The following is a 27,126-nucleotide window of genomic DNA, read 5'->3' on the forward strand; positions in this document are numbered from 1 at the left end:
ATGATTACAGTTACCGTAATAGAAAAAAGGATTGAAAAAGCAGTTTTAGTAATCAGTGAACTATCTGTAGGTGACAGCATCCAACCCCGTGAGCTCACAGAGCCAGCAAATCCTCCTGACTGCAGATGAAATCACGCTGCTAGCTGACCCAGAGTTCCTGTCAGTCAGTGAGGTTGTGGCTGTGGATGTTACTCACCTCTACACTGTGAGGGTCAGAGTTGATATCTCCCTTCCAGTTACCTTTAGGTAAGGACTTCTGTAGCCATCTCTCCCAAGACTTTTATTGAAATTTTTATTGACAAGAAAGTCTCACACTGAAAATGCACTCATAAAGCTCTTTTTGTATGCTTTTCATGCAACTTGTCACTTAGATGGGATTTTGGGGATGGCAGTAGCAGTGTCATCCACACGCAGCCTGCTCCATGTCAGGCCATGGAAGCACATGTGGCAAGAAGAGAGAAGCAAATGTATATCCAGGACTCGGTAAACTACAGCTATCAGATCCCAGGTAAACACACACAGAAGACTTAAATTATTGACACTGCTGATTATTGTAATATTTTTCACTATTTTAACTTTACATCCCATGTCTTTAATGTTTTGGTTCACTGCCACTTTTAATCAGACCTTCCTATTTCTTAACAAAAAAGCTGATTTTAGCAACTAACTCCAGTAAACCCACTGTATTCTACCTACCAAGCATCAACACTGTTAGAAAGTCTGGAGGACATATTAGAGCATTTGGGAGTGCTGCACATTTTGGTTAAAACCAAACCAGATTCTAAATACTAATGTTCCTATATGTCTGCTTGATGTGTAATGAGGCAAATGATTGCAAACTCCTTCAGCATATTGACTTTATGTGTTCGCAGTAGAGCAGTGTTATGTTTACAATTAGTTTCTCCAACAAACGCTGGCCAAAAAGGTAATTAATATGAGTTTAATGGTGCTTTAAACAGCCAGTTAAGCAAACATTAAATTAACTTTTAGTTAATTTAATTTAACTTTTACATTTTCTCTTTGTTGCCTTTTTGGCAGAGACCCCAGAATCATATGTAGATATTTTAAACCATTTGTTTCTCTTTTAATGGAGATTCATATTTTTTTTAACCACTTTAGAAAGGATAATATTTTTGAAATTTTCTCAAATCTATAGTAGGAAGTACCACAAATGACACTGTGGTTGACTGCTATGCACTTATAGTATTTAGTACAATAAAGCAAAATTCATTTTCTGTGTTTAATCCAGAGGACTACACACTTCACGTTCAAGTCTCCAATCAATATGACAACACTGAAACATCCATGAAGATAAATGTCCGCCCTCTGTTAATCAGCCTCTTCATTTCCCCTTCCACTTTGGTGCCTGTTGTCAACCAGACTTTCGACCTGGAAGCTTCCACCGAACCCTCCGCTTTTGTTGTCTTCTACACATGGGACTTTGGAGATGGTTCTAAAGCTGTCCAAAGCATCCACGCTAGAACTGGCCGTAGGTTTGGATCTGCAGGAGTATACAACATCACAGTACTGGCTAATAACACAGTTTCATCCATTAGTGCCTGGCACGTGGTGGTAGTTATGGAGAAAATCTCTGGATTAACTGTCTCCAGCAGCAGATCAAGTGAAGTTGGCTCTGCTACAGATTTCAAAGCTGAGGTTTCTACTGGTACTGACCTCCTCTGGGATTTTGACTTTGGTGATGGGTCCCAGCAGGAGAATCTTACAGATGGTTCCATCTCACACATCTATAAGTTTCCAGGGAACTATACAGTAAAAGTGACTGTCTATAATTCTGTCAGCAAAGCTTTTCAGTCTATCGTTGTTGAGGTCTATGCTTTGACTATTAGAGGTGTTCTCCCGACAGAATGCATCATGAGTGGAAAAGACACGCAGTTTACAGCTCTGGTGAATGGAAACATATCCAGTCTGACTTTTCATTGGCTGTTTAAAGACTCAAATGTAACTGTAGTGATAGGACAGTCCACAGCCATGCATATATTTCCAAGCCATGGTATTTTTCATGTTAACCTGACTGTGTTTAGTTCTTTCACACGTAGCTCATTTAATACGAGTGTCTGTGTTCAAAGTCCGATAACGAATGTTGTGATGCAACGCTCAAAGAATGTGGTGGCAGTTGGCGAACAAATATGCTTTGGTGTGTTAGTGTCCCCTGAACAGATGATGGGTTACCAGTTCAAATGGTTTAGTAACTCCTATGATCTTGCTGCTGTAACTGAAAACTCTGAGAGGTGTTTTGTCTTTGGAGATGAAGGTGTTGAAGAGGTGTCAGTAACAGCAAGTAACAAAGTCAGCAGCAAAACAGCCAAAGTTAACATTACCATTCAAAAACCAGTGAGCGGACTTTCTATTAGGCACAATAGCCAAAGTGATGCACTGATTGTCAATACAGTAGCATCATTTTGGATTGCCAGTTGTGCTGGCACCAATGTGTCAGTGCTGTGGAACTTTGGAGATGGGTCACCAGCGGAGCAGAAACATAACGTCTCACATGTCTTTACTTTGTTGGGTCAGTTCACAGTCACTGCAACAGCATTTAACGCTGTTAGCCGGGACTCTACAACCCTCACAGTGAATGTATTACTCCCTGTTTCAGATCTTTCACTTCACACCAGCCACCCTTATTCTGTGGTAGGAGAGGAAACTGTCATCACAGCAGTTAGCAGTGCTGGAATTAGCAGTGCCAGCTACTTTTGGACAGTAGAAGGCATATCTTTAACCAGTCAGGGAACTCATGAGTTTAGATTTGCTTTCCCGAGACCAGGAGTGTATCGAGTAAGCGCTATAGCACAGAATCTATTGAGTAAAAGAGAGGCAGATATTTTAATTGAGGCATTTGAAAGAATAGAGGGACTTCAGATTGAATGTCAAAGCCTGATAAATGAGAAATATATACCAACTCATGAGGAAGTGTTGTTTACTACTTCAGTCACCAAAGGCTCCAACATTACTTTCCATTGGCTTGCCAGACAGAGTGAAACAACCCAACAAATTGCAGGTGAAGGAGAACTTTTTCATTTGTTAACTGGAACACCTGGTAATCTTTCAGTTCAGCTTAGAGCCTCCAATGTGTTGGGTGAGGTTACCAAGAGTGTTTCTTTAGTAGTAGTTGAACGTGTAAAAAATGCAGTCATAACAGTACAGTCAAACTTTGTGGCATGGAAGAAAGTAGTGAATATCTCTGTTTTTGTGGATACCGGATCAGACTTACAATATCTTTGGCATATGAATGCTAACCTTTTACCCCTTCAGACACAGGAACCTTTTCTGCTTTACACTTTTCCAAGTCTGGGTTCTTATCTTGTCACAGTTGTAGTTTGGAACGCTGTTAGCCAGAGTAACAACACCAAACCGTTTTTGGTTCAGGAAGAAGTCCAAGATGTAGACTTTCAAATTGACAACAAGACACATCCATTTTATGTCAATGCAAGTGCTACTCTTTCCTTTCATGGGTTTATTCACAAGGGTAATGATCTGCATTGGGACTGGAAAGCTAGAACTGCTAAACAGAACATTTTCACCTCAACCAGTCAAACATTTATCTACAGATTTCCACATGCAGGCACCTACCAGGTGTATCTGAATGTTTCCAATGAGATAAGTTGGCAGATGGTTTCACACAATGTCAGAGTCCAGGATGCAGTCAAAGGTCTTGTGCTGGGCAATAGCAAGTCCTCCTTCTGTAGTAACAAACAAGTAACATTTATTCCAACAATCTCCAAAGGAAGCAATGTAAGCTTTCTTATAACTTTCCAAAACAAACACTGGACTCTAAGTCATGATATTTTTGAGGGCCAATACACCACATCAAGTCTTCCAGTCGGGAGACACATAGTTACAGTTCAAGCTTTCAACCAGGTCAGTAGTGCAGAGGCGTCCTCTAGCATTCTAATCACTGAGCAAGTTCAAGGTTTGCAACTTGTAAACTGTTGTTCTACTACTCTAGAAGCTCAGAAAGGAACCCAATTCAAAGCAGAGGTTCAAAGTGGATTTCCAGTCAACTACACCTGGATGTTTCACTTGGAAAGGTCAAGGCCCACTTGGCTCATGGGAAAAGAAGTCATCTTTACTCCTTTGGATAGTGGTTCATTGTTTGTTAGTGTGTCAGCCAGCAATGGACAATGCTCTCAGACAGTAAACCTGACTGCTACAGTCGAGTGGCCTGTTAGGAAAGTAAAGCTCGTCTGTCATTCAAAGAAAATATTTGTTGAACATCCTGTCCGATTTTCTGCAACGGTGGGCAAAGGAAGCAATATTAAATATGTGTGGGACTTTGGAGAGTCCAAGGAATTATTAGTGACAGAGTCAAGTGCTGTTAACCACACTTATTATAACACCGGCAAATACAAAGTTATGGTCACAGTTTTCAACAGTGTCAGCAATGTGTCCTCACAGCTACACATAGAGGTGGAGGATCTTCAATGTTCCAGCCCACAGGCCTCCCTGGTCCAAAGCCAGTCTACTATATTTAGGTCTAGAACAAGTTTCTTTGAAGCAAGTATGAATATTAATTGCTCTTCTTACAAGACTCTCTATCTGTGGGAGGTATTCACCGAGTCAGACTGTGCCTATGGCAACACTGATATTTCCGGAAACAAAGTCATTCTCCAAAATCTGGAGGATGCAACACCCTTTCTCTCAATCCCAAAGCATGTGCTTAATGTAGGGAGCTACTGCCTGGTATTCACACTTTCATTCCAGGAAACTCCCATCCTCCTCAAACTGAAGACTAACATCACAGTGGTCCACTCACCATTAGTAGCTCTCATCAAGGGAGGCTCCCACAGATGGTGGTCCAGCTTAAACAACCTTGTCCTTGATGGGTCTGACTCTTATGACCCTGATATTGAGCCAGGAGTAGAAGATGCCCTTCAGTATCACTGGAGCTGCATGGCAGTGGTAGGCAGCTTTGTATGTTTAAGATTTCTATTGTATTGCATTCATTCTGTGTCTAACTATGGATGATCTGATATCCTCATGTTGGTGTTGTTCCCAGACCATCATGAAAATGTTGTTCCAGGTTCAACATTGCAAGTGACCAATCACATTGTTGTGATGTTATTCTTTTGCGCGCCAAGCCATTCGTGCATTTATGAAATTCCAATGTTGCAAGGACAATATCAATTCTGCTTACTGTTTATTAAAGGGTTAGGGTTAGGGTTAGGGTCCGTTGATCGGCGGACAGAGGTGGTTTCTCGCAGCTTAAGTACAGTTTTTTGTTTTACGCCGGTTTTTCCCGAAGTCGCAAAAGTATGACGTCACAACAATCTGATTGGTCACTTGCAATGTTGATCCTGGAACAACATTTAGTATGATGATCTGGGAACAACACCAACACGAGGATATCAGATCGTGCGTCTAACTATAACAACAATTTGCAGAACTCCAAAGAGTCCTCTTTTGTAAAGCAGCCCATCGGGTGGACCAGCAGTAGGATGACTATACAAAGCAATCATCTACACCCTGGCACAATCTACATTTTCACCCTTACTGTGCACAAGGAAGGAAGGAAACCTTCCTCTGTTAACCAAACGGTATGGAGTTATGTTGAATATTGCTTGCAATCAGATGATTTTGGAGATATAAGCAGGTATGGATGAACTTGTCACTGAGGCAAGAAGCTACTGGGCTGAATGACCATCAAACCTTGTCTTATGTCTTATTTCTTTCAGGTAACTGTCAGTGACGCTCACTTGCTTCCTGTGACTATAGAATGTGTATCCTGTTCTGTTCGCTCATCTGCTAACCACATCAGTTACAACGCCCCCGTTATCCTTTCTGGACGTTGTGGACAATGTGATGACCAGGCACAGGTAACTATTGTCAAATTAAATGCAAAAGAAATATTGTGTGAGGTTGTATTTAATTATTTCTTTAGTAGATAAATTAAAGTAATGACTGGCTGATTATTTTTAAATTGGGAAATATATAAATATGCCTATATATTTTGTTATTACTGTGATTCATGAACGTGTCTTCTACAGTACAAATGGAGAGCTCATGACCAAAGTGGTCTGTCCCTTGTCCTTGATGAGGTCACCACTAAAGGGAAATATTCTCGCTTGGTGGTGCGATCAGGCATCCTTCAGCCAGGACAGAGTTATTACTTTGCCCTAGATGTAGCCCAGCCTCACAGTGGGGAACGGGGCAGTGCCGTCTTGATGATACAAACAAACAATCCACCACACGGCGGCCTATGTGATCTGAGTCCAGAGTCAGACATACAACTACTGGAGACAAAGGTCACCTACAACTGTTCAGGTATCACTAAGTTATAAAACGACAGGGCTACACAATCTAATTTGCATTGATGTTTTCATCTGACAGGTTAAAAGTGTAAATATTTTTTTTTTTCACACTTTTCAACCCAGCTGACAAATTTAATGAAACAAGTTAAAATCACACAGCTGGAGTTTAATGTACGTTGTTGTTTATGGTTGTGTCTAACATCTGCTCTCTCTGGGATAGGATGGCAAGATGATGAAAGCAGAGTCTCTCAGTTGATCTATACCTTCCAGGTGGCATTATGTCAGCTCATTAGCACTGTGTGCCCTGTGCTCACACTCTATAGGTAAATGGCCTCAGCTTGCAGTTATTAATAGACATCCAAGTACATGCAGGCTTAGTTATTCCTTTAAAATTAAGCCTTTCATAACACAAAGTTATAGTTTGGATTGTCTGAATTTTTCTCCCAAGGGGGACACAGTCAACGTTCAGCACGCTGGTCCCAGTGGGAAGTCCTGGACAAAGAGAAACCGTGTCAGTTATCAGAGTCATTCTGCTTGTAGAGAACCATTCTGGGGCAAAGTCTGTGGCTTTGAACAGGTGAGAAGTCGTGTTAGTTAAAATCTAAGAGAATTCTTTATGAATAATACATCTCAGGCCCAGTGTCTGTAAAGTTTAATGCACTGAACTGATGTGGCCCTGCATTTCTGCATTCCCAAGAACACTAACAGTGGAAAATCCTGCAGTCAATGAAGCTGCCAGTCAGTGGCTCAGAAACAAGAGCCAGACTGAACTGTGGGCTTTGGTCCAACATGGTAACCCTCAAGAAATCATCCCGTATTGCATTGCCCTCACCAGCAAGCTCAATCAGGTAGTGTATGTAAAATGTTCATATTCCAGTGCATGTGTCATGGTCTGTGGATTTTGGTATTAGAGATTTTTTCTTGAGCTTTTTTTTTTTTGGAGTTTTAGTTTAGATTATAAGATTAAAATTCTATTAGTCCCGTCAGTGTTTCCTTCTGTGTTTTCCCTCTGTCAAGTTAATTCATGTTTCAGTGATTATTCATTTCCTTTTCTTCTTTGGCAATCATGTGACTGGTGTTTTGAGCTCTCCTGGGTGAATGGTCTTACATCGTGTCTTGATGCCGTCTTGTACCCAACATCCCGATTGCCCTGCCACTCATTATGTATTTCGATGTTCTTGAAAATTAAATCTCTGTATTCCTGTGTCCTATTGGTTCCCTTTTGGAAAACGATTTTACTTGGATTACCTCTTATTGATTTCCTTTTCTGGCCTGTAGCTACTAGTTTTGTAATAAAACTTGACTATTATTTGTTACTTTGAATCCTGAGTCTGCACTTCACTCCTTTCACCAGATGGACTTTGAGTGGACTGCCGAGGAACTCATGGATAGGAGGGAGATCCGAGAAAATGTAACAGAAGCTCTCGCCTCTCTCCCTGTGTCCACCTTACTAGATGTTGATCAGATCAGTGCGACACTGTCGCAGTCTGTGGTAAGGAACCCACAGACAATGCCCAGACAAAAACTGTGAGCTTGAGGGGAAGAAGCAACAGTTTGACATTTTGGAAAAATTTACTTGGCTTTCTGGTAGAGAATTGAAGGAAAAGGTCAGCACCACTCCCCCACTGCAAGCTTAATTTAGCTCACAGACGTGAAATGGAGCAACTTTGGGCTTCGGTATCTTGCTGTGGGGGGTTCATGACAAAAGTAGTAATACTACAATGCAAAAAATAAATAAATTACATACCTACTTATTATGCAGAAATTCAGCCTTTTACATTGTATTACTGGATCATAATTATAGATTTAGTAACAAGAGCATGACTTTTATGTTTTATGTACTATGTGAAGTGTAAATATCAACACTGATTCCTCAGAGGCATCCGATGGAAGACAAAACACTGCTCAGTAGACCATTTAACACTTTATTACTTCTAGAAGGGAGATGCGTCCTGCATGACACGTTGCCGTGGATCTCAAAATGGTGGTGTGCCCCTGACAGTTTTATTACAGAAGCTCTCTCATTCTAGTCTAAACAATAGCGTCTCAGTAACTTTCCACTAGAGATGGTCCCCTCTTATCTACATTTCCCCAGGCAAGCGTGAGTGAGAGTCTGCAGCTTTCTACTCTCCAAGGACACATGGTCTAATGCCTTTATTTTTCAGGGCTGTGTCCACTTAATACTACACTATATAACTTTATAACACTTATTATTAAAAAGCATAGAATTATTGAGGCACTGCAAATTATTTAATCCCAACAGAAGCATAGTCGTCTTCTTTTTCTTTTTGCTTGCATTGACATTGCATGTTTTCTTTACTCCAGGCTGTTCCCAGTGAGTTGGTACGTGAAACCTCTCAGAAGAAAGTTTTGGAAACTGTGGGGAAGATGATCCATGTAATAGAGAAAGAGACGGATCCTGCCGTTTTGTCAGCCGCAGATAAGGGAAGAAACATCCTTAATGTTATAGGTGCTGGCCAACCACCATCTCCTGCATGAAATAGTCATGTACTGACATCAAATTTACCATATTCTATGTGTTTCCAGGTAGTACTCTGGCAGCCGCGTCTGAATCATCCAGTGGTTTTTACCCAGCCTACTCGGGAACTCTGCAGGGAGCATCAGTAATCTCCCTGTCAGCACTGAGTCATGCTGGAGCTCTAATGCGCACACTGATGCGTTCATATGTTTCTGGCAAGGTGCCTTTTTTGCTGTCCACCAACTATATCACCTCAGTGGGTTTCCAAGGAGACCCTTCTGATCTCCTCTGCCAGTCAAACCAGATAACGAGGCAGTCATCATTTCCTGACAAATCTAAGGCTTCTCATCATTGTCAGTTTACTATGCCCTCCTCCCTGATAGCTCATCTGGAGAATACAGAGTCTGAGGTGGTGCAGGTGTTGTTTGGTTTGGATAAACTACTGGATAACAACGCTTTACTGGAAGGAGCCAATCCTCCAATTTCCACCACTCTTGTGGCCATGGAGCTCAGCACTCCTCAGGGTCAGCCCATACCCATTGTGGGTTTGGACCCTGAACAAGCCATTCAGGTCGCCCTGCCAAATAAGTACTCGTTGGATCATGGAAATGAGAGAGTAGGTAAAGATAGGAATGGGACATGTCTTACTGTAACACTACCGACTAAAGGACAGCTGAACTTCACAGTAAAAGTTCCAGATAGCCTGGATGAAAATGCAGGTTTATATATCGCCTTCAAGTTCACCTTGGCGCCAGGTACAGTTTCTTTATTTTTTTCTTACTCTGGGTCTGTCCTGCTCCAGATTTGTTACCTGTTTCTGTTTTCATGAGTGTAGAAGTTTTAGCTAAATACCCATTACAAATATGAACACAAAAGCTACTATTTCTTAGTTTAAAGCCTCTTATTAAGTCAATACACAGTTCCTAAACTCTATGGGGTCCTTTAGCATATCACAGCTCATTGCTTTTATAGCCTGATACTTAATGGAGCTCTGTGGGGTTTTCTTGCAAACACAGTTACAAAAGTTCATATTGAGTTTAGAACATTGTGTGTTTTTTAGGTCTGATTTTAAAGACATTAACCTCTTCTTTTCATAAAATATTCGCAAGGCTGATATAACTGTTTAACATCCTGGGCTGTTGTTTATAAATAAATACATTTACCAGGTAAAGAAGAGTGAGCTGGGGAGCTATCAGCTAATGCTTGCGCTTACTAGCTATCTTGATTACCAGGATGCATTTATGTTTTTACACCAGGAAAAATAGGTGTAAATAAGTGCTCTAGTCTGAAGCCTTGAGATGAGCAATGTCATCATCACTATTCTTGTGTTTTGAAACCAGATGTGCCGAGCTAGTAGCCAGGATCTCAGTGCAAAAATCCATACACTTATTAGCTAACTATCACAAACCTTAGCCAACCCACATAGCAAGCAGGTCTGGCCCGGATCTGGTATCAAGCCGGCACTGCTGGTTAATTTCTATTTAGTTCTTAAATAGATCCAGCACAGCACAAATTAAATTTCTTTTAGCAATTATTGTTTTTTTTAATGTCACAATTCCAACCCTGCTCCTTTACCCGGGCTTGGACCGGCAAAAGTGACCTGAAATAGGCACTGTGGTGGAGTTACTTTGTGTGTGTGTGTTTATAAGTAGTTTTAAACCTTGTGATCCACAAAACAGCATAAGAGTAAAAGAGTAAAAGAACTGACTGCGTTACAGCACCCGCTGCTTGTTGAGAGTAAAAGCGATACGCGCTTTCACGTCTTTTTTTAGCGTCGCTAAGGGGTCTGAAAGCTTGCTAAATATAGCGACAAAGTCGCTAAGTTGGCAACACTGTGTGGGCCATGTGTAAGCACATTGTGTGGGACAGATCCGGGCCATACCAATTTTGCTATGTGGGTGAGAGTGTTTAACTCTAGCCAGGATAGTCATTCTTTCTGGTACTATGACCTAAATTTATAAAATGGATTAAATATTTTATTCATATAACCCAAAATGAATACAACGCCAAGGGAATTTTCTTATATACTTCAAAAGGACCAAACATTTTTTGCAGCCTCCTGGTGGCTGCTAAATAATATACAGGTTTAGAGCTTTTCAGACCCAAAGCTACTGTGCTATAAAAATATATATTTGCCCCCTTTCTTACACAATATTTTTTACACATTACACATTTTATCAAACCTGTACATTTCATATAAGAAGCCAAATCATAATATTAGACAAAGATTTAAATTATGTCTTTACTTTAGTAAATAATGATATCATTTATTAAGAGAAAGAAGTTATCCAAACCTGGTCTTTTATGAAATGAAAACAGATGCAACAGGAATCAAACCTTCCAAAAAGTTCAACTGTATTTTCCCCAAAAGTCTTGGGGATCATCAGGATGTTTTCCATGGTTTTTGCCATGGACCTCTCCCATGCCATCTTTGCCCATCTCTTTCTTATTATTAAATCTTGAACTCTGACCTTAACGGAGACCTGCAGCTGCTAGATGTTGTTCCGGGTTCTTTTGTGACTCCTGGATGAGTCAGTGATGTGCTCTAGAACTAATTTTAGTAGATCGGCCACTCCTGAGAACATTCACCACTATTCAAACTTTCTTCCATTTCTGAATGTCTCACATCATACCACTTTTTCAAATAGGGCAAGGTAGATTTAAAAAGTTAAAAAAAAAAACCCATCTATTTTGTATTTTTACAGGTTATCTTTGTCTAATGCTAAAATTTGTTGGAAACATTGAAGTGTGACAAATATGCAAAACAAAAAAAGAATAGCACTGTACGTCTGTTGTGCATGATTCTAGTTTTTAGTCAGTTTATTACAGTCCATAGTGACTACCTCAGGGGGCAAACATCACAGTCAGGGAATAGCTTTTTATCTTTTTAGATAAATAAAATAATACTGTTTAAAAATAATCAGTGTGTTGCTGTTACTTTACTGTCAGTCCCGAACAATGCAATGACTACTATACTTACAAAATATGAATGCATTTTCATTAATAAATGTACTAATAACATGAGTGTACACATTTCAGGATAGGAGGTATCTTTCAGGACCAACCATGTAGTGCCTCTTGTACATAATTATTTATTAAACCTGCAATATATGTTTGTGCTATATATATATATATATGTGCTATAATAAAATTACTGCTTTTAAACTGCAATATCCACCACTAGGAGCAGCTCCACTGCCTGTAGGACATGTCAAGATTGAAGCAAGCTCTGCAGTGCCGAGGACCAATGCATCCCAGGATTCCCTGATGAGAGAGTGGGCTCTTACACTCTCTCATCTGGCCAGCTCCTCGGAAGAAACCATTTTTCTGTCTCCCCTGTGAGTCACGGCTCTCTTCTGCAACTCACTGCTCTAATTGCTCATTTTGATGAATAAAGATGACCTTCACATGAATTAATTTTCCTCTACAACAGTCTGAATGGGACAGATACGCCTCTTTCTGTCAACCTGAGTTCATCTCTGGTCGACGGCGGTCCAGTCAATGTGTCTGTGTGCGTGTTCAGCTCTCTGTGCCAGTACTACAATGTGAAGGAGAGGCGTTGGAGCCGGGAAGGTCTTCAACCACTGGAGGGCAGCACACTCCACACAGCGCTATGTCTCACCCAGCACCTCACCATGTTTGGGGCCAGTTTGTTTGTTCATCCAGGGGCTGTTGTTTTGCTACCACCTGTACGTGAGAACACAAAGGATTACAGCAGATGTAGATATTTTAAAATAAAATAAATGCATGATTTTTGCTCTTTTCCTTCTCCCCCTATTCAAATCTGCAGTCAGGAGAACCTGTGAGGAACATGGTGGTAGGGATTATCTGTGCTGCCCTGGTTTTGATTCACCTGCTGGTGGGGCTCATTGCCCACAAACTGGACCACTTAGACAGCCTGAGACTGAGTCAGGTACCACTGTGTGGGCGAACCGGGCTGTACCACTACAGAGTGCTGGTAAAGACTGGCTGGAGGCCCGGTGCAGGTCAGCCAAAGAGAAGACATTAAAGAGACAGAAAATGAAAAGCCAAACATTACATGTAATGGCTGAATTATCCTGTTTGAATGCTTTAAAATTAAATGGAAAGTGATCGTTTCTGTGGTGCTACCCTTCAGGGACTACGGCACATGTTGGCATTAGTTTGTATGGTCTGAAAAAGAGCGGCTCGCACCATCTGCAGAGGGATGGAGCTTTCCAGCGTGGCAGCCTGGACCAGTTTCATGTGGAGACAGATGACAACATGGGCGAAGTCTGGAAAATTCGCATCTGGCATGATAACACAGGTACATTATGTGGTCACAATTACTGGACCAGGCCTCTTCAGTTATTTCCAGTTCTGTTCCCTCAGGTGTACAAAATCAAGCACCAGGCAATCTAGTCTACCTTTAATGATTTTCAAAATAGCAAACAAATCAAATGTAAGAATGATATTTCTTTTGTTTTATGTTTTATTTTGTTGTGTTTTACACACAGTCCCTTTGAACACGTGATCACATTTTCCTTTAACACCCCTCTGTTAGCATTTGGGAACTCAGGAGGGAAGTTGCTTAACAGTTTACGGCCTCTTTTCTCCTGTTTTTAGTCATAATGTCCAAGTTTTTTACTGGGTGACAGGTGTGAGTTACAGGTGTGAAAGCTGAGCACCCAACTCTTGCTCCAGAACTATACATTCTCAGCATGGTTTGGCATTGCCTTTAATTTCCGGATGACAACATATGGTGCCCCAAAACGGTATATATATTATTCATGAATAATGGTGCCTTCAAAGATGTTAGAGTTACTCATTAATGCCATGTACACCAATGCACCCTCATGCCACCACAGATGCTGAGTTTTTAATTGCGCACTCATAAAGAAATAAATAAGAAATTGTCCCCTTCTTTAATAGTCAGTGTACATGATTAGCAAAAGGAAAATAAATATTTTATTGGACAGTTTTCCATCTGAGCTTGGGAGCAAAAAAAAATCCCTTTTTAATTGGAAGAACTTTATAATACAGCCTACAAATTTAAATTCTATTGTAATTTTCATCAAATTGAGCCTTAAATTTGAGCTACAACTCTGCAGTCGTGGGCTGGTTAGTTCACTTTATAATATTGCTCACACAGCTTAATTTATTGTGTAATTATGGTTTAGGATGCAGCACTTAGTCCACTCAGCATTACAACCTGCGTCCTTAAAATTATTGTGTGGTTAAAATGTAAGGCAAGAGAAAAAAGGAACTACTAACATATTTATTTACTGTATGATTTGTGTCTGCTTTATTAAAATATTCAAAGGTTTCCTTTACAAATGCTTACAGTACTTTATTTCTTCTTACCAGTAAGACCTCAAATTGTTACTCCCTCATTCTTGTATACTTCCTGGTAAATATTTTAAGCTAATTAAAATGACAACTTAATTTTGGATAAATTGTATCAGAAATACACAGTAAACTTTGGGGAAATTACACCCTATGTCATGTTTTATTAAGTGCTACCTTTTCTTTGCATGGTAGAGTCCATACTTGCCTCTGTGGACAGACACAAAACACCATGTTCAATAAAGTGTTCCTGTATTTAAAGTGTAAGTATAGGGATTAACTAGAAACAGTTTTTCTAGTGAATGAAATGTGTGATTAATTAGTAACAGTAAGTGTTTAAGACGTGTGTGTGTGTGTGTGTGTGTGTGTGTGTGCGTGTTCACATGCATGTAAATACAGGTTTGGACCCATCATGGTATGTGCAACATGTGGTGGTGTGGGACCCTCAGACAGACCACATGTTCTTCTTCCTGCTAGATGATTGGCTCTCTGTTGACAATGAGACGAACAGCACAGTGGAGAAGGAAGTACTTGCCTCTTGTAAGGTTACAGATGTTACTCTGAACTCAACTGTTTAAATGGAAAAGCACTAAGGCCATTTCTTAAGCAGACCTATCAAAGTTCCACTTTGTGTGCTTTCTCTTCCTGTAAACTGAAATATTTTTCTTTCATTGTCTTTGAACCGTTCCATTTGTCCCAAAAGGTCCAGAGGAGCTCACTCTATTTAAAAGGGTGTTCACCTCCCAGCTGATATTTGGCATGGTCGACCGCCACCTGTGGCTATCCCTGTTGGAACGCCCCCCTCACAGCTGTTTCACGAGGGGACAGAGAGTTACTTGCGGTGCCCTTATGCTGCATCTCTACCTGGCACTGGGGGCTCTGTGGTATGGAGCTGTTGGCACTGTGGGGCACAGGTGAAGTGACTGAGAGTACTCAATACTCGAAGATCTAATAATTCCAGATATAAGCCAGTAGATTATTGATCAAATCGATATGTGTTCTTTATACTCAAGTGGACCCATTTCAGCCCATCTGCTCGCCAACGTGGAGACGGTTGCTGTGGGGATGACTGTTGCTGTGCTGGTGTTTCCTCTCCAGTGTTTCCTCTGCTTCCTGTTTAGAAAAGCTCACAGTCGGGTAATTAAAAACAGTATCAACTTTTTATTTTTATTTTTTTTTAACTAGTGAACCTATTTAAAGTAACTTGAAGATCGTGGGGGCGATCGTGGCTCAAGAGTTGGGAGTTTGCCTTGTAATTGGAAGGTTGCCGGTTCGAGCCCCGGCTTGGACAGTCTCGGTCGTTGTGTCCTTGGGCAAGACACTTCACCCGTTGCCTACTGGTGGTGGTCAGAGGGCCCGGTGGCACCAGTGTCCGGCAGCCTCGCCTCTGTCAGTGCGCCCCAGGGTGGCTGTGGCTACAATGTAGCTTACCATCGTGTGTGTGTGTGTGTGTGTGTGTGTGTGTGTGTGTGTGTGTGTGTGTGTGTGTGTGGATGGATGGATGGATGGATGGATGGATGGATATGTAACGCGCTTTGGGGTCCTTAGGGACTAGTAAAGCGCTATATAAATACAGGCCATGCATTAATTTCAAAACATTAGACAGAATACTTGTGTCAGCTGTGCGTCCATGCTTTGTTTGTTAAACACTCTCACGCACATAGCAAAATCGGTATGGCCCGGATCTGGCCCACACAATGTGCTTACACATGGCCCACATACCGCAAAGAACAATGGCCCTTTGGTGGCCCAGATCTGGTTTGCCAGATATGGCCCACACATGGGCCAGCACAAGGCCAGTTGTAGACACACTGCTGGCCCTGTGCTGGCCTATAACAGTTTCAGCTCTGGCCCCAGATGTCAGCCTAATGTGTACCTTAATCAAGCCATGTAATACCAACATGTGCTGGAACATGATAGTGCAAAAGTAACATGACAAAACTCTGTTCAGACAGTGAATGGACTGATTCTTATATAGTGCTTTTCTACTCTCCCAGATTACTCAAAGTGCTCTATACAACATCCCACATTCACACACTTTCTCTAAGCTGAGTTCTTACTAACTACATTCATACACATTCACACTTATAACATGCAGACAGGGATCGAACCACTAACCTTCCGATCAATAGGTGGCCTGCTCTACCACCTGAGCTACAGTCACCCACTGGCAAAGATGAGTAAACCCTCACTAGATTTTGGATAAAGTGTAAACTCACAAACCTGTCAAACCTGCATTTGAAACGTTGGCTACCATACCAGTATAGTATTGCAACATGGCATTTGGGTCTTCTAACTAAAATAAGAAAATAGGAACATAAATAGTGCCATCATTGCCAGACCTGGTCCACATCTGGTTGACATACATCCTGCCATGACACCAGTCAGTCAGAAGTGCCAGCTTGATACCGGATCCCAGCCAGAGCTGTTTTCTATGGGCCTGGGCCACATGAACCAAACCATAATCGTGCCAGATATGGCATACCATCACATAGACAGTGCCATCTATGCCAGGCCTGGCCCATATCTGGATGACATACGTCTTATCATGCCAGAAGTCCGCCAGCAGTGCCGGCTTGATACCAGATCCGGGCCAGACCTGCTTGCTATCTGGGCACTTGTGTGAGAGTACACTCAGAAATGTTAACGCTGCAGGTGTATGTTTACATGTGACTCAGGTAACTGTGGACATGTCAGTCCCTCCCTCTCCTGTTTGTCACTCTGTGGAGATGGACGTATTCCTTGGCCAATCGGAGTTCTCCTGCCCTACTTTTCTGTCTTTGCCAGATTCCTCTGGCCGAGTCACTGACAGTCCTTCATCCGTAAGGACATGCACATACACAGTATACTTGTTATTTTACTCCTGTCTTTTTCTTAGAATAACTCCAGTTGTTATTCTATCTTTCTCCAGTTGCCGGAGAGTAAGGCCTTAGACTCCAGCATCCTGGACTTCTGGGCTGCCTCTGGTTTGGTGCCCAAGAAGTACGAAGCACATCAAGAAGATGGCATCGTAGCGTGGCCATCATGTGACAGCCTACTCAGTCTACCAGTGGGTTCAAGCCCCTCCAAGCCAACCTTAGCCCCTGACCCCTGCAAGGCTTCATCTGCTCGTCAGCTAAAGCGGAAAAAGGCCTTGATGCAGCTTCACTTGACGCCGCACAAATCCCCAGATATGAACTCCAATCAAGTCCAAGTTCACAGCCACAATCTGACAACACTTCTTACTCTTTCCGGTAAGAAACTGTTAAAGCGTAATTAATTTCTGCTATTGACGTGAATGGTCTCCAGCACTTTGCTTCTTGCTGTTTCTTGCCGACTTTCTTTAAATTAAAATGATTCCAAATCTGTTCTGGGAACACCAAGTTTTCTGAATAACATCTGATTCTGTATTCTTGTGTTTGGTACCAGAGGAGGATTTACTCATGTCTATTGAAGCAGCAGACGACACAGCAGATGCTAAAAACAGCAACTCAGACAGTGGGCGGGATTCTCCGAGAACAACATCCTCAGTCTCAACCATGTAAGGAAAATAAAGATTTATTTTTATGATGTTCTTTATTGACAGGTAACATTCTGTATCACTTCAACTTTTTTTTTTTTTTTTTTTTAGGCGGAGCACCTCCTGCAGCAGCTGGTCAGAGCACAGTGAGGATAACTCCCAGTATGGCACTGGACTCTATGAGTGTCCATCCGTAGACTCGATGGCAAGCACCTTCCTGCCAAGCACTTCTCCTGACTCCACATGTTCCTTCTACACGACACGCATAGGTACCATAAAAGGTTTTTCTTGTTAATTGTACCCACAAATGTATTGTCAAATGTACTCCAGTACTCCTTCAATGAGTGGATACTGTTTCAATAAAGTGTTTTGGGATGGCTTAAGAATGGGAAACAGATCTGTGTGGGCACCTAATTCCTAATGCAACAGCCCAGTAATGGAGCAGGTCCATAGGGCAGATCCGTATCTGCAATCAGTCGCCCATACTACATATACAAATACAATTCACAATTATCATTTTAGCTAACTATATATAAGTTTAAGGCCTTCTCTATTACAAAGCACTGTACTGGGGAGAAGCTGAATATAAGAAACTGAGGTAGTCATCACTATTTCCATGAGTCCCTTTACAGTTAACCCTGGTTTGGAATCTTTTTGTTAGACTATGAGACAAAAAACATCCTATCTAGAATTTTTTATTCACATTTGGAGATTTTATTTGAACAGGTGTTGCTCGGAGTCAGCCAGGCAGGCTACTTCCTCGCTGGGCGCTGCGTGTCATTTATCCTCTGCTCGCTTTGCTGCTTGGAGCGTGTCTGGCTGTGATGGGACTCTATGGAAGCTGCTTCTCCAGGACAGTAGTACTCATGTGGCTGGTATCAGCTCTTTCTGCCTTTCTCACTTCTGCTCTGCTGCTGGAACCTCTCAAGGTGAGTCAAGCATGTGGTCCAGTTTGTTCACCTCTCAGGGTTTTGGCAGATTATAACTACTTTGACTTGCATGACTTGCATTTGTATAATGTTGAGTTGACGAGACAGTTTTTATCTTTCACGCACTCCTGCAGTCACACACTAATCTACCAATGCTGAAGCTGGATCATGTGCACTCACACAAAGTTCAGACGTTCCAACAGTCATTTCAGTCTAATCAGACTTAGGGTTGCCAACTCCCTGAAAAATAAATAAGGGACACCTCGTGGCCAGGGCCGGGCAACCCAGTTGTCTTCACCCTTCCCAGTGTGGTAGCTCTTTTTTTGTGTGTGAAATTATTTTTTAACCATTTGACTTGAACTTGATTTAAGCAGATGCATATTCTTTGTGATATGACCATATGGGAAACAAATGATCATTTAGCCATTTATTTTTAGCTCAAAATGACAACATTAACACAGTAAAACAGGTCTCTTTCTTAAACAGAAGCCTGTCATGCTTAACTTTTGAGAATATAAGTAAATCTTTCTTTAAAAGAACTCTGTCCTGCTTAACTTAAAATTATATAAATTAATAGAAAACAATAGAACAAAATCATTCTTGTAACTGTGCACATTTAGTGCATTTAGTACAATTGGCTTCAGTTGAGGTATTATTTCAGCTTTTCTAATGCTAATCAGCTGCTCCTGTTTGTAAACCCACTTGTTCCCATGATTACGCATCTTAAGTCATCATCATTATTAATCTATGTATTACTTTTATGTATTAGTGATCTATTTGTTGTAATCATCTATCCTTGCAGTTGTTTATTACACAAAATAAATTATATTATCACACTTCTGGCCACATAGCCCTGATATTCACCGCACATGCCCATATTAACCTTAACCAGAGGGTTTAAAAAAAACAAACCAGTGTTTACATACCATATCTGCTTCTGCCGTGGCCTGGCGGACAAGAAATTGGTTAAGGGTTCCCCGAGCTTTCACGCCCCTCGTGTTCTTCATGTGCCCACCATTAGAAGCATGCCTATGGAAAAAGTGCGCCGGCACACAGTGCAGTGCGCTTTATAGGTGTTATAGTGCACTTTTCCAGCCAGGTGTTTTCCTTTTCCCATTCCTCTCTGTACTTTTGCAGCCTTTTTTTTTCTTTCTCTGAGCGAACAAACATTGCTGCTCTAATGCTGGGCTTACACTGTGCGATTTTTGGCCCATTTTGAGACGATTTTTGAGTCGTGCAACCGATTTGGTGATCGGCCTGATTTTGGCCTTCATCGTGCGTCGTGTAGTATACGTGGGGTAACGAGAAGCGATTAACACCTCACGACCAGCTCCCGATATCAATCGCTCGTGAGGGTGTCACCACAGCCGCTCACACTGCTCACACGTAAACGTCGGTGAAAAAGATGGAGCAGCACGGCTGTGCAGCGTGTGATCTGGACACAAGCGATGGAGGCACAACTTGTAGAACTTTGGAAAGCTCATCCGAGCCTTTTCGATGTGGCATCACAAAATTATCACGACCACAACAATCGTGAAAATAGTTGGATTTACACTGTTGCTCAATCACAGCTGCCTGATTAATGTTTTTCATTAGCAATTTAGCAAAGTTGATGGTGGTGGTGTGTCTGTGTGAGTGAAAGACAGAGAGAGGGAGAGCGAGCGACAGATTTTCTGTTATAACCTTCATGTTATGGAGGCACAGTGTGCGCACTCAGGTCGCATCAGAGCATCGGGCGGTATAGTGTGAGACCCTGCATCGTGACCTACAAACTTCTAACCCCTGTGAGTCAATCGTGCAGTTTGAAAATCGCACAGTGTCTGCCCAGCTTTAGGTGTACTGTCGTCCGAGACTTGCACCGCAGTGTCGGCGTTTGTTTCCCTGTTGGCCATGCTTCTTGTTGTGGTCATCTGTTGTCTTCCGGTATTTTCTCCGTAAGCGACCTTTCCTCGACCAATGAGATAAGCGGTAATCTGACTTGTCATACTCGAATTGTCATAAGTGTGCTGTCAGCTCATCGGTCACAAAGCAGAAGAGGGGCTGGGAATTATGTTTTCAAACAAAGCGTTAAATCCATAAACATTTATAGACTACTTTTGATTCTCACTGTATTACGGGACAAAGTGCGTCCCTTATTAGCTCAATACGGGATGTGTACTTTTGTTTCTAAATACGGGACGATTCCGTTTTTTAAGGGACGGTTGGCAACCCTAATCAGACTTGTCCTTTGATTATCTCTTTGATTATGAATAAAGGCGATGTACTGTTAGCAAACTGGAAAGAGCTGATTAACACTCATTGTTAACACATAAGGGTGGATATTCAGACTTTCTACCCTCTCTCAGATGTCCTGACAGGAAGTTGGGGCAAGGACTTCAATCTCTCTCCATCCAACCTCTCTTGACACCTGTTTTTCAGGTGTGCATGCTGGCCTTGATCTACACAGTCCTGTGGAGACCTGTAGATCCAGAGGTGGAGGAGCAGCTGGCTCAGGAGGCCACTGTGGTGAGGCCGTTTGGAGAGCAGAGCGGGAAGGTCCGACCGCCATGCGGCTACGGCCTGCTGCAGGCGAAAGAGGAGGCTCGCAAAGTCCAAGCACTGCAGTCAATTATGAGGGTGAGGAGAAAATATTTAAGATTTATTTCTGTCTGGGAATTTTTCTTCCCAGACGTCACACTTTTTTTCTTTTTTTTGCAGCAGTGTGTGTGGCAGCTGTTATTTCTGTTGCTGGTGCTGATGGTGAACTACCAGGATGCAACTGAGCAGGGACAGGCCAGGCTTCTGCACGCCACCATCAAACAACGTCTTCACGCGTCACCCTTGGGGTTTCCCAACCTCACCTCACTCAAAGAGTAAGGGTGACACCAAACACCACACAAACACAGCACACTGTCGCCACACAGTGTAAAATGTGGGGACAAATCTCGAGTTCTTTAAATTCAAAAGGTCAGAAAACATTTAGATGTTTAATGATTGCTGAGCTAATCGACAGAGGGGCAGATTTACTTAAGAGGGCAAAATAGCATGTGAGGGCAATCCCCAAATAGCGCTAATAAATGTGGTCAGTTTTACAGGTGAAATACAAAATTGGTGCTGTTTTTCTAAACAGTTCATTTGAATAACAAGCGAAACAAAAGACGTTTCTTTTTCAGCGTCAATTATTGGCACAATCAGCAGTAAATTGTGCATTTCACACATTAGAAAATCTGTTTGCACGCTTGATTTAAATTTCCTGTTATTTGTGGCTTAAGAAATCTCTGTGTTTCCACCATTTATATGCACTTTTGTAACTGCACTTTTTTATGCAAGTTTGCACTAGAGTAACGTGTTTGCAATTCTGGTCCCAACTCGCTGAAAGAACTGTGTCAGATTTATGCTGTTTATATCAGACATGATAAGAGCTGATTGTTGTGAACTTTGACCTTCTGTGGAGCTCTCAGCCACACTGCTATGTAGCTCCCCGACGACGTTAGGTCAGCTCCAGGTGTGTGTGATGATCCAGTTGGCAGGGCCACACCCACCATGCCTAAAGATGCCCGACACAGCCGCACCCTTACACATGCACACCTACATACGCCTATATATAGAAACAAAGGACAGCAGCACCGTACCCAATATATTATGTAAGTCCATAATTGCTCACCTTAAATTTACTGCCTGGTAATTTTGCTGGGGACTACTTTCATTTATGTGTCAATACACGTTTGGTGGACTGCATGAAACAGTGTTTGTGTTGCCTCCGGAGTGCAACTGTTCAGCTTATTCTACTCTTTCTTCTTGCAGCTGGTTTGACACAGAGCTGTGGATCAATCACACCTTGGTGCCACATCTCCACCAAAACCCCTCACTGCGACTCGTGGGCTTAACGCAGCTGCAGTACACACATGCGCTCGGTAGCCAGGCGGTTCACCTTCAGTCAAACAACAGTGGAACGATACCCGAGCTCCTCACTGCCCTTCACACGGCAGGAAGAAGCAGGAAACAGTAAGTGGAATTGTCAGAGCAACATGAGTGCTTCTCTCAGACATGCTGAGTGTGTTCATCAATACTGTTGAATTGACTCTTTTGCAAATAATGAGGCGTGTGAGCCCATTAGAAGTTGCCAAAAAGCAAAACAATGGAACGTTGTTTTTCTTCTGAAATCAAATGGAGCATTAACACGCAAACGACCAAAAACTGTGGTGCACATTTTGTCTGTGGTGTCCAATCATCTTCTAATGTCGTTATTTATCTGTTTGTTTATGGCCCACAGATTCTTGCATAACATTTACCCTCCATCGTAATGATGAACTCAAAGCTTTTATTTACGCATGGGTCACGCTTATCGAATTGCATTCATTTACATATTCAGTCGACAAAAAAAGGACAAAAATAAAAAGGTGAGTTTTTATTTGATGATTTCTTTTCCTTCGCTCCAGGTTTGAAGCTCTTTCTATAGAGTTCACTCAGTACCACAGAGAGTCTGCTTTATTTCTGTGCGTGTACGTAAAACTTGAGCAGACTCGGACACAAGCCATCACATCCTGTCTCTCTATCCATCCACTCCTCATCCCTTTATCCGTGTCAGGACTGGACCTGCAGACGGCACTTCCGGTAACAAATCCTGCAGTCTTTCAAATGAAAATCTTTCACCATAATCTGGTATTTAGAGCTTAATAGTTAATAGAAAGTACTTCTTCACCCAATCCAATGACTTTATACCGCAGATTCTTCTGCTCATCTCTGCTCTCCTGACTGTACTTGGGGAGCTGTGGTCTGTGGCCACTGAGCGCACCCAGTATCTGCATCAATGCCATCACTGGTTCCAGCTGCTCCTTGCCTTCTTGTTGCTGACAACAGCTATCCTGCAGCTCCGCTTCCTGTCTTGTGCGTCGTCATGTGTTTCCCAGGTAAAGAATAACATTTTAAAAATCCTCCAAGCAAAACAAAATTAGTATTCAACAACCTTTATGTGCTATTTAGCTGCGGTCCCAACCACACAACTTCATCAACTTCCACAGTGCTGCCCTTCTGTCACAAAGGTCCTCTCAGTGTGCAGCCACCCTGCTCACTCTGCTTGTTTTAAAGGTGAAGTATTGTCTAACACATGTCCACAGATATTTCACTTTGATTTAAAAAGAAAAACAAAAAAACCCAACTCATTCCCATTTCCAGCTGCTGGGATCCTTACGGTTTGTGCAGAGGTGGGCTGCGATAGGCAGAGTGTTGCACAGAGCCTGGAGGGAGCTGCTGGCTCTGGCTGTCCTACTACTGCTGCTGATGCTGCTCTGCACTCACCTTGGGAATGTGGTATGAGCAGAAAAACATCAGCGTAAGCAAAGATATTTAAAAAGGCGAGATGAAAGATATTTGATATGGTTTGTTTCAGCTTTTTTCACAATCAGTAGAAGGTTTCCTGTCAGTACAAGACACCAGTGTCTCAGTCTTGTCCTTTCTTCATGGTCGGATCGTCCTGCAAAAAATCTGCCAGGTCCACCCCATCCTGGGCCCTCTCTATGGGCTGCTTCTCATGGGAGGAGGTGTTTGGGTTTTGGCTAGACTCTGTGGAGCTGTTCTTATCCATACTTACAGGTACACAACATTACCTTTCTTTAGATGCTATGTTTGCTTTAACCAAAGTTAGGTTTTGTTCTTTTTTCAAAGACAACAGAGTTTTGTAGACTGTCGAAGTTGTTAGCCCTTGAGAAACTGTGTTTTAAAGACAGAAATAGCCCTTTAAGCCCTTATAGGCCTTAAACAAGTTTATAATCTTGCCATACTGACATCTGATGTTTGGCAATTTGTAGCTGTGAAAGTCTTCTAGGTGTCTGGTTACCTAGAAATTCCATCTTAAGATAGAAAGATAATGTCACGGTTCTGGGTCCTTTTGACCCAGCATTTTGAGTTTTGTGTTCTAGTAATATTTTGTATTACGGGTTATGTTCAGCTCATTTGATTGTAATTGTTAGATTATAATATTATTTTATGCCATGTTATACCCCTAATTAAAGATTGTGAATTATTATGTAGTTTTAGTTTGCATTATTCTCCTGAATTAGAAGAAGCTGATAACTATTGCATTAGTTAAACTGATTTGCATTACATTAGACTGCTGATTTATTGTGGATGAATGATATTGTTTATGATGCATTATACTGCTGAGTTATAAGAAATACTGTTTGCAGAAAGTCATCGCCTTATTTGTCTGATTAGAAGAGAACAGAATATACTGGAGAGGTTTTCTGCCCAATCTCAGCAGGAGCAGATAAACAGGGAGCCAAGGTCGTAGCTTAGGCGCTGTGTGAGAGAAAGCATGTGAATGTTTAGGCTTTTTATGATAAGGTGGGGGCATCAGAGGCTATAAGAGTTTGAGCAATGCTCCACCATTTTGAGATCTGAGGCTGTCTGCATACGGTGTCCATCTCCCACGCGTGTGTTCATTAAAATCATCGTTTGACTTAACCCGGCCGGACCAGTGTTGTTATTGTGGTTTTTTTCTCTTGTCTCCATCCCCAATATTTTGAACCTTAACATAATGTAAATGGGAAAAAAAAAAAGGAAGATGATCTGTAAATCTTTTAAACATCCCAAAGTCAGCAATACCCATGAGATCAGAGATGCAGGCTTTTGAGTGCTGATAGCAAGCCAAACTTTCTTTTTCGATTACGTTATAGATGTCCTGATATCTTTGTTTGAAAATTCTTGGCAGACCTCATAATTCATGGCTTTGTATATGATGTTATGTTATCTTGGCCTAAACTCAGCAAAAGCGCTACCAAACCGTGATGGTACCAACCCCGTGTTTCACAAATGGATAAAGTTCTTTGGCGATGGCAAAAATAAAACCTCTTTCATTGCAAAGAAGTTGCACTTTGTAACCCTGCACAGTATTACACACCTTACTGTTGAAGTGATCTTTGAATTTCTATTACTTTTGTGATAATAGAGTAATGTTTTCAGTAAGAATTTCTGTATTTCCACAAAAATATAAGTGGTTGACAAAATTTTGAGTGCCACATTGTATCATAGGAAGTTTTGTTAAATGGCATGTTGTTTTGAATGTTTTGCTGAAATGTACTGAAGATAGAGCCACAGAGGGATCTTAAGTTTTAATAAACCATCTTCTTTCGTCTTCTAAAGGGCAGAGCAGGCTGAGTTGTTTCATCCAACCATTAAACCTCAGGACTATCAAATGGTGGAGTTCTTCATCAAAAGGCTCAAGCTATGGATGGGACTCACTAAGGCTAAACAGGTGAATAGACTGCTAAATGTGAAGCATTCCATCAGGAAGGCTGAGTAACTAAAAATTGTAGCTGTTGTTACTGATTCTGCACATTTGTTCCCCTTTCTAGTTCAGACACAGGGTGAAGTTCAAAGGCATGGGCATCCCTCCTTCCAGGTTTTCACAGGAATCTTGTCTCTCCACCTTGTCTTCAACCGTTTCTTATTCCCGCTCCCCTTCTTCGCCCTCCGCATTCTCGTCCCCACGTCCTCTATCCTCGGCTCTCTCCAATGGGTCTAAGGACTCGTCAGTGTCTGAGCTTGGTTTTGAAGTCCAGCAGTACCTAGACAGTCTGCTGCCCCGTGTTACTGCTCTGTTATCTCGTTTTGATCGGGTCAACCAGATAAGTGAGGACATTTACAACCTAGAAATTAAACTGGATGAGGTTCAGACCAGGAGAAGGAAGACATGGATGAATTATGAGAAGAAAAGTGAAAGAATCTTTGGAGAGTTAGGAATACCAACAGGCGCAGATGAAGGAAGGATAACAGGAGAAGTTACTCACAGGAAGACCAGTCTCCATCATCCCAAGCTACTAGTCTCCCTGCCATCTACACTCCAGTCCTCTGTCCCTTCAGTGTACATGTTTCCCAATACATATATCTCCTATTCCAAGTTTGAGTCAGTAGCAGTTCAACCTCAGCCAGCTAGTGTTGTGCACTCTTGCGAAGTTGCCGACCCTACACCTGGAATCAGTGTATTGTATTCAAAAGCTTCTCAGTTTGAAAAGTTCCCCAGAAGAAGAGCGTGGCATTCTGGGAGCTCTCATTCAGCTGATGCTGCTCAGAGGACATTCCAATTGTTGGAAGTTTCTCCATGTGGAAACGGAGAAGAAAATTCTGCTTTTAATCCCAGACCCAAAAGTGAAGAAGGCTTAAGAAGATCTATCGGGGATGGGATTCCAGTAAAGAGGAAAGCTTGGATCTCTGAAGGACCAGAGACTGAGTGAGAAACCTCACAATAGAAGAAAAATGTCTGTGTCTGGAAAACAGAATCATTTGAAAAAAATGACCAAAATGAAGACACACGTTTTTGCTGTTGTCCATTTTATGAACATTTTACTGTACTTTACAACATTCTATAACTCTAAGTGGTAAAGACACTGGGCTGTAGATATTCTGCTCTGCAGATGAATAAAGGCATGACCATTTGATTCAGACATTGCAATATGTTTGAAATCCACTCCAGGAACAAGCAAAAGTCCCTCAGATAGCAATATTAAATTATAAACCAAGAAATTGTTTGGCAAGAAGCAGGAGCAGCAGCAGGTCAGCTTATACATAAAAAAAATTCCAAATAGCAAAGAGCAGGAAACTAGAAAACATCCCTAATTAACAGAATGTTACAGTTTAATTGGACTTTATGCTCCACATCTTTGAACAGAGAAA

At 41.8% G+C, this 27,126-nt stretch overlaps 1 protein-coding gene across 3 annotated transcripts in view; it reads left to right on the forward strand.

Annotated features, from left to right (window-relative positions):
• The window catches only part of pkd1b (polycystic kidney disease 1b), a 34,420-nt gene extending 7,529 nt beyond the window's left edge, over positions 1-26,891 (forward strand). For 2 of the 3 annotated variants that reach the window (XM_085415748.1, XM_085415749.1), the window contains 34 exons: positions 71-246; positions 372-508; positions 1,250-4,917; positions 5,400-5,552; positions 5,691-5,831; positions 6,003-6,279; positions 6,487-6,589; positions 6,715-6,843; positions 6,964-7,114; positions 7,621-7,758; positions 8,592-8,736; positions 8,814-9,500; positions 11,930-12,083; positions 12,179-12,434; positions 12,536-12,731; positions 12,863-13,030; positions 14,449-14,589; positions 14,753-14,963; positions 15,063-15,186; positions 16,728-16,871; positions 16,961-17,282; positions 17,458-17,569; positions 17,660-17,817; positions 18,275-18,477; positions 20,896-21,093; positions 21,175-21,329; positions 22,261-22,461; positions 22,896-23,070; positions 23,184-23,366; positions 23,440-23,544; positions 23,632-23,766; positions 23,846-24,048; positions 25,597-25,708; positions 25,809-26,891. In XM_085415748.1, coding sequence (XP_085271874.1) covers positions 71-246; positions 372-508; positions 1,250-4,917; positions 5,400-5,552; positions 5,691-5,831; positions 6,003-6,279; positions 6,487-6,589; positions 6,715-6,843; positions 6,964-7,114; positions 7,621-7,758; positions 8,592-8,736; positions 8,814-9,500; positions 11,930-12,083; positions 12,179-12,434; positions 12,536-12,731; positions 12,863-13,030; positions 14,449-14,589; positions 14,753-14,963; positions 15,063-15,186; positions 16,728-16,871; positions 16,961-17,282; positions 17,458-17,569; positions 17,660-17,817; positions 18,275-18,477; positions 20,896-21,093; positions 21,175-21,329; positions 22,261-22,461; positions 22,896-23,070; positions 23,184-23,366; positions 23,440-23,544; positions 23,632-23,766; positions 23,846-24,048; positions 25,597-25,708; positions 25,809-26,687 — 10,440 coding nt within the window. In that variant the 3' untranslated portion in view covers positions 26,688-26,891. The remainder of the gene's footprint in view (positions 1-70; positions 247-371; positions 509-1,249; positions 4,918-5,399; positions 5,553-5,690; positions 5,832-6,002; positions 6,280-6,486; positions 6,590-6,714; positions 6,844-6,963; positions 7,115-7,620; positions 7,759-8,591; positions 8,737-8,813; positions 9,501-11,929; positions 12,084-12,178; positions 12,435-12,535; positions 12,732-12,862; positions 13,031-14,448; positions 14,590-14,752; positions 14,964-15,062; positions 15,187-16,727; positions 16,872-16,960; positions 17,283-17,457; positions 17,570-17,659; positions 17,818-18,274; positions 18,478-20,895; positions 21,094-21,174; positions 21,330-22,260; positions 22,462-22,895; positions 23,071-23,183; positions 23,367-23,439; positions 23,545-23,631; positions 23,767-23,845; positions 24,049-25,596; positions 25,709-25,808) is intronic. The other variant, XM_085415750.1, reaches the window with a different exon arrangement.
• Positions 26,892-27,126: the final 235 nt, after the last annotated feature.

The sequence above is a fragment of the Rhamphochromis longiceps genome, linkage group LG8, assembly GCF_057381845.1.
Source record: "Rhamphochromis longiceps isolate RC_006_pf linkage group LG8, R_longiceps_female_GT1.1, whole genome shotgun sequence".
In the NCBI taxonomy this organism is placed as follows: Eukaryota; Metazoa; Chordata; class Actinopteri; order Cichliformes; family Cichlidae; genus Rhamphochromis; species Rhamphochromis longiceps.